Raw genomic sequence first — 12254 nt, forward strand, 5'->3', positions numbered from 1 at the left:
TATCAATAGCCTAAGGATATGCCTTTTAACTCTAAAAGTTATATAATGAGGGGATTAACTAGAGGTGGCGCCAACAATTCTCTATGAAGGAATGGGTTTAATAAGATTTAGCAGTCAAATCTTCCTTGAAACCTGGTGAAAGCAGAACATTATTGAGTACTGGGGGTATCCTATGATCTAAGTTGTGGATCCAAAAAATTTTTAAAGGCTGCGGACATAATGATTTAAAGTAAGTAATGTTTCCATACAGGAAGCTAGTATTGCTCACAATTTTATTTCTTCATGTATTTCAGATAAATCACCCAAAGTACAACCAGAGAAGAGTAAGCTGTGCCAAGTTCCTGGGAGAGCTGTACAACTACAGGATGGTGGAGTCTGCTGTCATCTTTAAAACACTGTACTCCTTCATCACATTTGGAGTCGCTAGTAACGGTACTTAACTTTCTTGCTATTATTACAATAGATACAATTGGGTAATTACTATTTTCTTACTATTTTTACAATATGTGTAATTGGGTTTTAACTACTGTGTTTTTGATACAGGTAGCTGTATTCTTTTAGTGTATTTTTGTAGATGGGTATTAAAGGAGGCCTTAACTATTCAAATAACGTTTTATAAGTAAGACTACGGGAAGAATAAGTTGGATTTTTCTGCTCGTGTTGACGTCTACATTCATTTCACAAATTTGTGAACTTTAAGTGATCTACTGCACTTGTAAAATTTATATAATGTCATATTTCTGTTCTTATACCTACAGAGGGTGAGGTATCCATGTTGGACTCACCTGATCACCTGTTTCGTATCCGGCTGGTCTGTGTTGTCTTGGAAACCTGCGGAACATACTTTGACAAGGGATCCAGCAAAAAGAAACTTGACTGCTTTCTTGTTTACTTCCAGGTTAGATGTTTTAAGCTTCTTTTAAGTAAGTAGTTTCTCACCTTGGCAATCCAAGTTTGATTCCCAGCCTGGGGAAATGTGAGTTTGGTTAGTGGTCACCAAGCTGGACAAGTGTGTTTTCTGAGGGTACTACTGTTTCCCCCACAACACAAGACCACACTCTCGCGCAACATCGTCCCAACAAGAGTCACTTAGAATAAGCTATTATAACTATAAGTCCACATGGTTTTTACAGTTAATTTGAACCTTAATCAAAATAGCTGTATTTTTGAGGCAGCATAATTCTAAGTTTTGCACCCAAAATATAGTCATGGTACTACTTGGATATTCAGTCTTAGTTGGGCCATGTCACAAAGCTAAATGCTATGGCTTTGAATCTCAATTGAGCCAATAATACACTTGGAACAATGATAGTACCTATAATTTTGTGATGCACATCCTAATAAAAATGATAAAAACAGAAAAGTGAAATTGATTGAATCATGACCCCTCCTCATTATGTATGTATATACAATCAGAAAATGTTCAAATAAGTTGTGTCCTCCTCAGCGTTACTACTGGTTCAAGAAGAGTCTACCGGTGTGGTCGGAGTTGAGACCCTTCCCTGTGGATGCAGAAAACCTGATGCAGGACACCATGGATGCTGTGAGGCCCAAACTGAAGATGTATGCGAGCTTTGAAGAGGCCTCTACAGCATGTGAGGAGCTGGAGAAAGAGCTTAAACCCAAGATAGGTGAGATTACAGCTTGTATGTGTTAGTCAGGTATTATAAATATTGTTTTGTCATCATTATCGGCAATAGAGTCATGGAAATATACAGTCAAAACTCATTATGTTAAAGTTGTTGGGGCCTTGGGAAATAGTTTGAGATAACAAACATTTTCATATAACCGAAATACAAACATGTCTAATTAAACTCAACACATTGGAAAAAAGATTGACAAAACCAGAACATCGAGATAACCGGTTTCAACAAAGCGAGTTTTATCTGTAGGTTATAACTTTCAAAAACTCACTATTTTAACTTGATACTCAGGGCTATTCCAGTAAAACATATAACCCAGGGGGGGGAGGCAATTTTTTAAATGGTATATACTATATAGGTTAGTGCCTTTTTTCCCAAATTTGGACCCATCTAGCGTAAATTTGCTTCTGTAGGGGGGTGGCATAATTTAAGAGTGCCTTCCCCCCAAGGGTTATATGTTTAAATGGAAAAGCCCTCATTTTTACTATGAGCAAAGCTCATCACTATGCCATCATTGGCAATAGCTTAACTTGCGGTCCATTTGATTACCTCTAAGCTGTGGGGGTCTAATATCATAACCTTATGTTATTTGTGATTGGATGGTAGTAGTTTAGCCATGACCTGAATATTGACCATAACATGGTTGCTTGCTGAATTTGTTCACACATTCTCAGATTTAACATACAGCAAGTTCTATCATATGTATTACAGCTGGCCTGCTGCCCATAGTCGAGACAGAGGACCCAGAGGCGAGTGAATCAGAGGACGCCTCTCTCTCTACCATACATGAAACACAGGAAGAAACTAGTATGGACATTTTCTTGTTATCTAAACTTTCAATGAATGTTAATCAAAGTATTGTCAAAGCCTTGGTGTAGTTGTCATCGTGCAAAAAAATGTGAGCAATTACTAAAAAAAGACTTCAAGCTATGCAAATAAAACTAAGTACACTTCACTACACATGTTGCCAGTGACATTGCTCACTAGTATAGCAAGGCCCATAACTCCGGCTTCAGTAATTGTCAAGGTATGCCCTAACCTGAGTGAAATTAACACATATAAATTAGTATTAGTCTTTTTTTTCTACGATGTGCTCATTACCTGTTAAATACCAGATGTTGTAAGAAAATATATTTTGAAAGGTTTTTCCATTTTAAAACCAATGCAATTTAGTGACAAAACAGAAGACAAGGAGACTGTTATGATAACTTTCAATTGTTACAGGTGATGTGAGCCTGTCTGAGAAGACGTTTGAAGAGGAAGAGAGTGAACACAGTCAGAGTCAAGGGGACCTCTCAACATCCCAGCGAAACCAGGTAAATATAGGTCTCAATTTCATCAAAAGTCCATTGTTATTGAATAAAGCTAAGCACACTGTTATTGTTTTAGTAGTATTTGTGTAATTATCTCCTTTTGTTTAGTACTATTAAAACACTTTAAAGACAAATGGTCTTTAATGCTGCACTCTCACAGATTGATTTTTTTGACAACTTAAATATTTTTCTGTCTGGGAATGAGCCAATTTTTGTGTGTACTTTACTAGGGAAGTTCCAATCGTGGATATGATTATAGTCAGGATTAATACAAAAATAAAGATAGACACCGTTCATTGTCAAAAAGTTTCTCACTAGAAGATTGTTTTAGCTAGATGTATGCTTTAGAAACACAGTTAAAATAGTTATAAATGACTTTAAAACACTCCACACATAAAAATGTATAAATAACTTTAAAACACCATGCACATAAAAATGGATATAAATGACTTAAAAACCAATTTCAACTAAGGGTGTAGTCCCTAAATCCAGCATGAGGTCTGATTCCCTTGCTCTCGAACAAAATTTTAAGAATTAGGAATTTTGGTTTGTTACCATTCATGCAGTCTCTTTTATTCTCGGTTTTCAGCATACAGGTTCAGAGGGTGAGGATGGATATGGTGATGAAGATGAAGAGGAGGAGGAAGAGGAAACAGAGATGGACACAGACCATGAGATGGACAATCATGATGATGAGGTAGGCATATAACTTGACAGTACCTGGGGTAGGGGAGTGGGGCTGAGGGAGGGGGTGGACACTGACCATGAGATGGACAATCATGATGATGAGATAGGCAGATAACTTGCCAGTACCTGGGGTAGGGGAATTGGGCTGGGGGAGGGGTATGGTGCAGACGATGAGGTGGAGGGGATGGACACTGACCATGAGATGGACAATCATGATGATGAGATAGGCAGATAACTTGACACAGACTCATACAAAGTGATCTTTTTACTTAATTACACATGCTTGAGAATCACAATACCTATATATAATCTTACTGTCATAAAGTCTGGAGTTGGTAACATTTCAAATGAATTTTGCATAAAAGGTCTTAGTAATAGCTACTCCACACACTACTAAAGATATTTCAATTAGCAGGAGACTGGAGTTATATACTATTTCAATCAATAGGGCTGGGTGTGGTAACTACTTTGTTCATTATTGTCAAGCTTACATAGCATTCAATACTGTGCATTTGTTGAAATTACGTTATAATTTATTCGCTCTGAATTATTGCATGGTAAGAACACTGCCTACTGGTTATCATTCTGATTTGAGAAATTATGCATAAAACAAACATATCGCTCTTATATGGTACAAATATTATTTAAGAGTCAAAGCGCACATTTATGGCCCTTACAAGTACTAGAAAAACACACAAACCCAGATGCTTTTTTTTTCTTTCACTAGGTTATACTTAAGAGCCTTCCGAAGCGTATAGAGTGCCCAGAGGATGATGATTTCATGGCAGCTTTTGACAAGATGATTGAGGATACTTCGAAGGCGAGAAACAACGAGTCAATCAAGGTGCCACAGTTTGACGTTCCTGTCCCCGTGAATATGAAGGGCAGCAAGAAAAAGTTTGGTGAGTTTAGTTTCTATAAGAAAACTATTTTCTACCGGTATGTGTGAATTTGGTACCATCTATGGATTTACATGGGTGGTCTTGGCATGTGATAAAATATTATACACAGAACTGCCTTTTCATATAATTATGTTCATAACATATTTATTTAAACTACCCAACTTGGATTTAAGAAGTAAATTTTAAAAGAGTCTTATGTACATAATCTTGTTCAATCCTAGGTTCTGAGTATCCTGCATTTTGGTGCTGGGCGGATATCATTTATTTTGTTTTATATCCAAATAATGTTTAATTACATATTACATTAGTGGGAATTATTTAACACAAAAAATTATAAGTTTTTAAAATTTATAAGAAAGAGTAATTTTAGTAAACAAGTTTAATACATATTGCTTGAATGGATATTTGTAAAATAAATTCAAGTTTAAGGACCAATATAGCTGAGCACATAAAACATCATGTGTTGACATGTTTTTCCAACATAGAACTGTTCTCTTGTAGAGTTAACTCCGGAGCCCATGGTGGATCACAACATCAAGTTCACCCTGATCACTCGCCGGGGAAACAAACAGCAGGTAACTACTATAGAACACCAGTGTTTCCTCCCACATATCTGTCTACTGGTAGAGGGTAGAGGGTCCTGTGAATTAGTGCTATACACTGGCACGCATTAAAGAACCAGGGTAGCTGTAACCAGGGACACATTCTGTCCATGCTATGCTCCACAGCCTTACAAGACTGATAATTTCACTGGAGCTGACCCCTGGATGGATATTCTGATGATGAAGCGAAATAAACTTACACATGAAAGGGACGCTTTAAGTAAAATATTTGTCTTAAATGTAGCACTAGGTTTCATACCATATAAAATGATAAGGATATACATTTTAAGACTTAAATAATTTCATTCCCATGTTAAAGATTGATAGTTGAGTGGTGCTCGTGTTTTCAAATTACTGACAAAAGTTCCTACAGTTTTCAGATCTCAATGTGCCAGTTACTGCTGAATTTGCTACCAAGTTCAAGGAAAGAACGGAGGTAAGAGATTAGAACTAATGTCAGAAATTGCCATGAACAAGTACATAGCTGAAAATGAATCGATTTTAGTTACCTTTATTACCTTTTAGCACTAAGTTGTGGTTATGTCATATCCAAGATGTTGCTGGTGCTTTTGTAAGGCAACTATAAATTATTTTCTATGTTTTCATCCCCGCTCGCCTCCTTTTTTTTTTTAGATGCCCGTAAAATTTTATTGACTCAAATAAAAATGTTGAACGTGGGCTTGTATTTGCACTTTGGTCTGGTAATGTCGGGATTGGCGTTTATGAATGTCTACAGTGTTGATGTATCATATTCACATTTAAAAAATGACAATTGATATGATCATGTTAGTGGTATGTCCAGAAACACATGTATAGGGTCCCGTATGCATTAAGAAAAAGCATGAACACATATTCAGCTGTGAAACAGTCATATTTTTCTTGTTATAATTCAGCAAGAGAGGGTGGAGAAGGAGAGAATGAAACAGGTGGTGCTTGGAATACATGAGAGGCAGGAGGAGGAAGACTACCAGGGTATGATTTCAACTACAATTGTTTTACCTGCCTCTGTTTGACATTCCCCTATTTTAAATTCTCCTCTAATTTTATCTTAATTACATTATTTCAGGGTTTTTTTTTGTTATACCCCCCAAAACAAAGTTTGGGGGGGGTATACTGGAATCGGGTTGTCCGTCTGTCCGTCTGTCTGTCCGTCTGTCCGTCTGTCCGTCCGTTTTTTTTTTGTCCGGGATTCATCTTTGTCGTTATTGAACAAATCTTTTTCAAACTTTCAAATATTAATGACCATGATGTAAACCTGTGCCTCCGTGGATTTGGTCAGAGTCGCATGATCCTGAGTGGAGTTGTGGCCCCTTAATGAGTTAAATTGGGCAAAATTAGCTTTGTCCAGGATTCTTCTTTGAAGCTATTGAGCAAATCTTTTTCAAACTTTCAAATATTAATGGCCATGATGTAAACCTTTGCCTCCATGAATTTGGTGGGAGTCACATGATCCTGAGTGGAGTTGTGGCCCCTTAATGAGTTAAATTGGGTAAAATTAGTTTTGTTCGTCCTACTCCTTCGTCATTTTTGTGTGAAGCTATTGAGCAAATCTTTTTCAAACTTTCAAATATTAATGGCCATGATGTAAACCTTTGCCTCCATGAATTTGGTGGGAGTCACATGATCCTGAGTGGAGTTGTGGCCCCTTAATGAGTTAAATTGGGTAAAATTAGTTTTGTTCGTCCTACTCCTTCGTCATTTTTGAATGAATCTTTTTCAAACTTTTAGCCATGGTGAGAACATTTGCCCCTGTGATTGTGGTTGGAATCACATGATCATGTCTCCAATTATGGCCCCTGAATAAGTTAAAATAGGCAAAAATTATACAGCTTTGTCTAGTTTGAGACGGTTCGTGCTCTTGTTTCATTATGCGATTATTTCATACCTCTGCCATTGTAAAAAAATATAAAAACAATTGTGACTGTTTGTCAGATATCCTTGAACCTTGGTTCATCTTGCTCTTCATGTACATGTTTACTCCGGCCACAGATTCCTAACTCTTTTTGACAATAACAAGCTCAGACAAGTTCATGACATTTTTATGCATGATGTGACAAATTAAGTGGACTAGAAAGTAAATATATTGTGGCAACCTGTAACTGAGCTGGACAGGTACCATTCATCTTAAGGAAGCTAAAATGTTCATGTTTACCATAAGTATTATTTTAACATAATGAACAGAGCAGCATCCATTACACTACTATTGAAGCTAGTGTAATGAAATTATTTTTTAACATTTCATATTTGAGGCCAATGCTAATAACTTATCTAGAGCACACAAAGTGAAACCTGGTTATTAGAATGACGAATGTCGCTGTTTGGGTGGGTGGCCGGGCGGCGTCAAACTCATCTATGAAACTGAATAATTATACCCCCACAAACGAAGTTTGAGGGGGTATGTAGGAGTGAGCTTGTCGGTCTGTCGGTCGGTCGGTCTGTCAGTCGGCCTGTCTGTCGGTTTTCATGGTTTCCGGACGATAACTCATGAAAGGCTAGACAGATTTGAACAATTTTTGGTACACAGGTGTAACATCAGAAGATACAGGTCAAGTTCGATATTGGGGCTGGTGGGTCCAAGGTCAAGGTCACTGTTACTAAAAATAGAAAAATGGTTTCCGGACGATAACTCATGAAAGGCTTGACAGATTTGAACAATTTTTGGTACACAGGTGTAACATCAGAAGATACAGGTCAAGTTCGATATTGGGGCTGGTGGGGCCAAGGTCAAGGTCACTGTTACTAAAAAAAGAAAAGCGGTTTCCGGCCGATAACTCATGAAAGGCTAGTTTTTCTTTTCAGCAGTGTAACTTCTAAATTACTCAACAGATTTAAATAAAACAATACATGCATGATAAAAGAAGATGCAGTGTGTAGTAACCTTGGAGTTATGGCCTCTTTTCAAAGGAATGGTTTGCCATTCCTGTGTCCAGGCGGCATTTGGGGGTATTCGTCACTCCTGTGACAGCTCTAGTTTAATTTTGGTGTGTTAATGCCTTGTATAAATTATGTTTAATTTAACCCTTGATCTCATCTCAACCCCAGCCATATTAGGTCTGCTAGTTTATGGCTTATCAGTACCGGTGCTTTATATGGAATTTTTTGAAAATTGATCCTCATGCATATTAAATGATATTTTAATAGTTTTTTTTACCACGAGACAGAGTGTTTTGATGCCAAGAATTGCCCAAAAAAAACTTTGTTTATCTATTCAGAACCTAAGATAGGTCTGAGATTTGTTATATGTGAATGCTAATGGTTCTTTAGAACTGACCAGGGGCATGTTATTTTTTATGTGGATAAGGAGTCACCTTATGTCAATGGTTAATATTTTAAGCAGTTTTGATAACACCAATATAAAAATTCAGTAAGATTTGTAACTAATGAATTCCATTATCTACTTCAGAAATGCTGGCATCCATGAACCGTCCCTTGGCGATAAATAACAATCGAGAAAGGAGAGTCCGCTACCAACATCCGAAAGGAGCGCCAGACGCTGATGAAATCTTTGGCTCAAAAGCAGTAATGTAAGTGACACTTGTTGTGATTTTTTTTTAAGTTAATGTATTCATTTATACGAAAGTTTGTAAATTGGACTATGAAAGCAGCAAACTTTTTGCGGTAGAAAATGAATTAGTTTCAATTCATGGAAATAATTTCAGGGGCCGTTTTCTCGAAACTACTTATGTCTGTTATAACATGATTAAGCTAAGCTCACTATTTTTGTTCTTCCATAGTTTGTGAAATATTTACCTTTTTTGAAAGTATTTTAAATAGTTAATTGGAGAAATCAGCCCCAAGTTTATAATCTTAAACTACATACATGCAAGTAATAGGATAAATGCAAGAAATTCAAATACACATTATTTTGTTTTAACTTTTTTGCTCATGTCTTCATGAAGAATATCAGTATAGCTGAATTTAAACAATTTACCATCTTTTGTGACTAGATTTTCAATATTGAACTTTTGGTGAATTTCAGAAAAAGGTGACACATCAGTTGATGAATTCATGCCTTCATCATGATTAATTATATAGCTGAACTTAAAACATTATACCATCTTATGTGATGTATAACATTTTTAGCTCACCTGTCACATAGTGACAAGGTGAGCGTTTGTGATCACAATTTGTCCGGCGTCCGTCCGTCCGTCCGTAAACTTTTACTTTAAACGACAGCTCCTCATAAACAGCTTAGCCAATTTCATCCAAACTTCACAGGAATGTTCCTTGGGTGGTCCCCTTTGAAATTTGTTCAAAGAATTGAAATCCATGCAGAACTCTGGTTGCCATGGCAATGGAAAGGAAAAACTTTAAAAATCTTCTTCTCCCAAACCACAAGGCTTAGGCCGTTGATATATGGTAGGTAGGATCACCAAATGGTCCTCTACCAAGATTGTTCAAATTATGGCCCTTGGGTCAAAATTGGCCCTGCCCCGGGGGGTCATGGGTTTTCTCTAAAAAAACTTAAAAAATCTTCTCCTCTGAACTTACTTGGCCTAGAGCTTAGATATTTGTCATGATTCATCGTCTAGTGGACCTCTACAAAGTTTGTTCAAATTATGGCCCTGGGGTCAAAATTGGCCCCGCCCCGGGGGGTCATGGGTATGCTCTATATGTTTTTAGTTAAAACTTCAAAAATCTTCTCCTCTGAACTTACTTGGACTAGAGCTTAGATATTTGGCATGATTCATCGTCTAGTGGACCTCTACAAAGATTGTTCAAATTATGGCCTTGGGGTCAAAATTGGCCCCGCCCCGGGGGGTCATGGGTTTTCTCATGTTTGTAGTGAAAACTTCAAAAATCTTCTTCTTTGAACTTACTTGGACTAGAGCTTAGATATTTGGCATGATTCATCGTCTAGTGGACCTCTACAAAGATTGTTCAAATTATGGCCTTGGGGTCAAAGTTGGCCCCGCCCCGGGGGTCATAGGTATACTTGATATGTTTATAGTTAAAACTTCAAAAATCTTCTCCTCTTAACTTACTTGGACTAGAGCTTAGATATTTGGCATGATTCATCGTCTAGTGGGCCTCTACAAAGATTGTTCAAATTATGGCCTTGGGGTCAAAATTGGCCCCGCCCCGGGGGGTTAGGGTATTCTCTATATGTTTATAGTGAAAACTTCAAAAATCTTCTCCTTTGAACTTACTTCGACTAGAGCTTAGATATTTGGCATGATTCATCGTCAAGTGGACCTCTACAAAGATTGTTCAAATTATGGCCTTGGGGTCAAAATTGGCCCTGCCCCGGGGGGTCATGGGTATACTTGATATGTTTATAGTTAAAACTTCAGAAATCTTCTCCTCTTAACTTACTTGGACTAGAGCTTAGATATTTGGCATGATTCATCGTCTAGTGGACCTCTACAAAGATTGTTCAAATTATGGCCCTGGGGTCAAAATTGGCCCCGCCCCTGGGTGGTCATGGGTTTTCTCTATATGTTTATATTAAAAAAAATCAAAAATCTCCTCTGAACTTACGTTGCTTAGAGCTTAGATATTTGGCTTGATTCATCGTCTAGTGGACCTCTACAAAGATTGTTCAAATTATGGCCTTGGGGTCAAAATTGGCCCCGCCCCGGGGGGTTAGGGTATTCTCTATACGTTTATATTTAAAACTTTAAAAATCTTCTCCTCTGAACTTACTTGGACTAGAGCTTAGATATTTGGCATGATTCATCGTCTAGTGGACCTCTACAAAGATTGTTCAAATTATGGCCTTGGGGTCAAAATTGGCCCCGCCCCCTTGGGGGGTCATGGGTTTTCTCTATATGTTTATAGTGAAAGCTTCAAAAATCATCTCCTCTGAACTTACGTGGCTTAGAGCTTAAATATTTGGCATGATTAATCGTCTAGTGGACCTCTACAAAGTTTGTTCAAATTATGGCCTTGGGGTCAAAATTAACCACACCCCGGGGCCTTAGATATTTGGCATGATTCATCGTCTAGTGGACCTCTACAAAGATTGTTCAAATTATGGCCTTGGGGTCAAAATTGGCCCCGCCCCCTTGGGGGGTCATGGGTTTTCTCTATATGTTTATAGTGAAAACTTCAAAAATCATCTCCTCTGAACTTACGTGGCTTAGAGCTTAGATATTTGGCATGATTCATCGTCTAGTGGACCTCTACAAAGTTTGTTCAAATTATGGCCTTGGGGTCAAAATTAACCACACCCCGGGGCCTTAGATATTTGGCATGATTCATCGTCTAGTGGACCTCTACAAAGTTTGTTCAAATTATGGCCCTGGGGTCAAAAATGGCCACACCCCGGGGCTGATGGGTTTTCTCTATATGTGTTATAGTGAAAACTTAAAAAATCTTCTCCGAACTCACAAAGACAAGTAACGTCTTAATTTAAACTGGATAACATATTTAGTACACATACCAATTTTCAATATGGGCCACATACAACAATTAATAATAAATATACATATATAGATACACACGTAAAATCAAGTAGTGACAAGAGCTTAGATATTTGGCATGATATATCATCTAGTTGACTTGTACCAATGTTGTTCAATCTTTGGCCCTGGGGTCAAAAAATGGCCCCACCCGGGCGGTCATGGGTTTCCTTATATATGTATATGATGAAAACTTATAAAATCTTCTTCTCCGAAACCAAAAGGCGAAGGCCTTAGATATTTGGTATGAAGCATTGTTTATTGGACCACTATAAAGATTGTTCAAACTTTAGCCCTGGGGTCAAAATTGGCCACGCCCCGTGTTCATAGGCTTAGGTTTTCAATATTTTTATATAGTCTTATATAATAAAACTTTAAAAATCCTCTTCTCCAAAATATAAGACCTAGAGCTTTCATATTTGGTATATAGTGTTACCTAGTGGACCTACACCAAAGGTATTCAAATTATTGTCCTGGGGTCAAATTGGCCTTGCTCAGGGGTCATTTGTTTTTACATTGTCTTGTCACTTAAACGTCTTTTCCTCTGAAAGTAAAGGTCAGAATGACTCCATACTTGATATGTAGCATCCTTACATGGTCCTCTCTCAACTTTGTTCAAATGGTTTTGTTTGGCCCCTTTTAGGGGTCACCAGAGCAAAAAATAGAAAAACCTTTAAACATTCTTATTAACTGCTTGATGGAT

At 37.5% G+C, this 12254-nt stretch overlaps 1 protein-coding gene across 2 annotated transcripts in view; it reads left to right on the plus strand.

Annotated features, from left to right (window-relative positions):
- The window catches only part of LOC128217943 (regulator of nonsense transcripts 2-like), a 35347-nt gene that overhangs the window by 21556 nt on the left and 1537 nt on the right, over positions 1-12254 (plus strand). The window contains exons 26-37 of one of the 2 annotated variants that reach the window (XM_052925413.1): positions 294-432; positions 759-898; positions 1448-1631; positions 2355-2450; positions 2868-2959; positions 3546-3653; positions 4371-4545; positions 5047-5120; positions 5521-5583; positions 6041-6119; positions 8551-8671; positions 9127-9152. In XM_052925413.1, the coding sequence (XP_052781373.1) occupies positions 294-432; positions 759-898; positions 1448-1631; positions 2355-2450; positions 2868-2959; positions 3546-3653; positions 4371-4545; positions 5047-5120; positions 5521-5583; positions 6041-6119; positions 8551-8671; positions 9127-9136 (1281 nt within the window). In that variant the 3' untranslated portion in view covers positions 9137-9152. Of the gene's footprint in view, positions 1-293; positions 433-758; positions 899-1447; positions 1632-2354; positions 2451-2867; positions 2960-3545; positions 3654-4370; positions 4546-5046; positions 5121-5520; positions 5584-6040; positions 6120-8550; positions 8672-9126; positions 9153-12254 lie in introns of those variants that run through there. The other variant, XM_052925412.1, reaches the window with a different exon arrangement.

The sequence above is a fragment of the Mya arenaria genome, chromosome 14 (genome assembly GCF_026914265.1).
Source record: "Mya arenaria isolate MELC-2E11 chromosome 14, ASM2691426v1".
In the NCBI taxonomy this organism is placed as follows: domain Eukaryota; kingdom Metazoa; phylum Mollusca; class Bivalvia; order Myida; family Myidae; genus Mya; species Mya arenaria.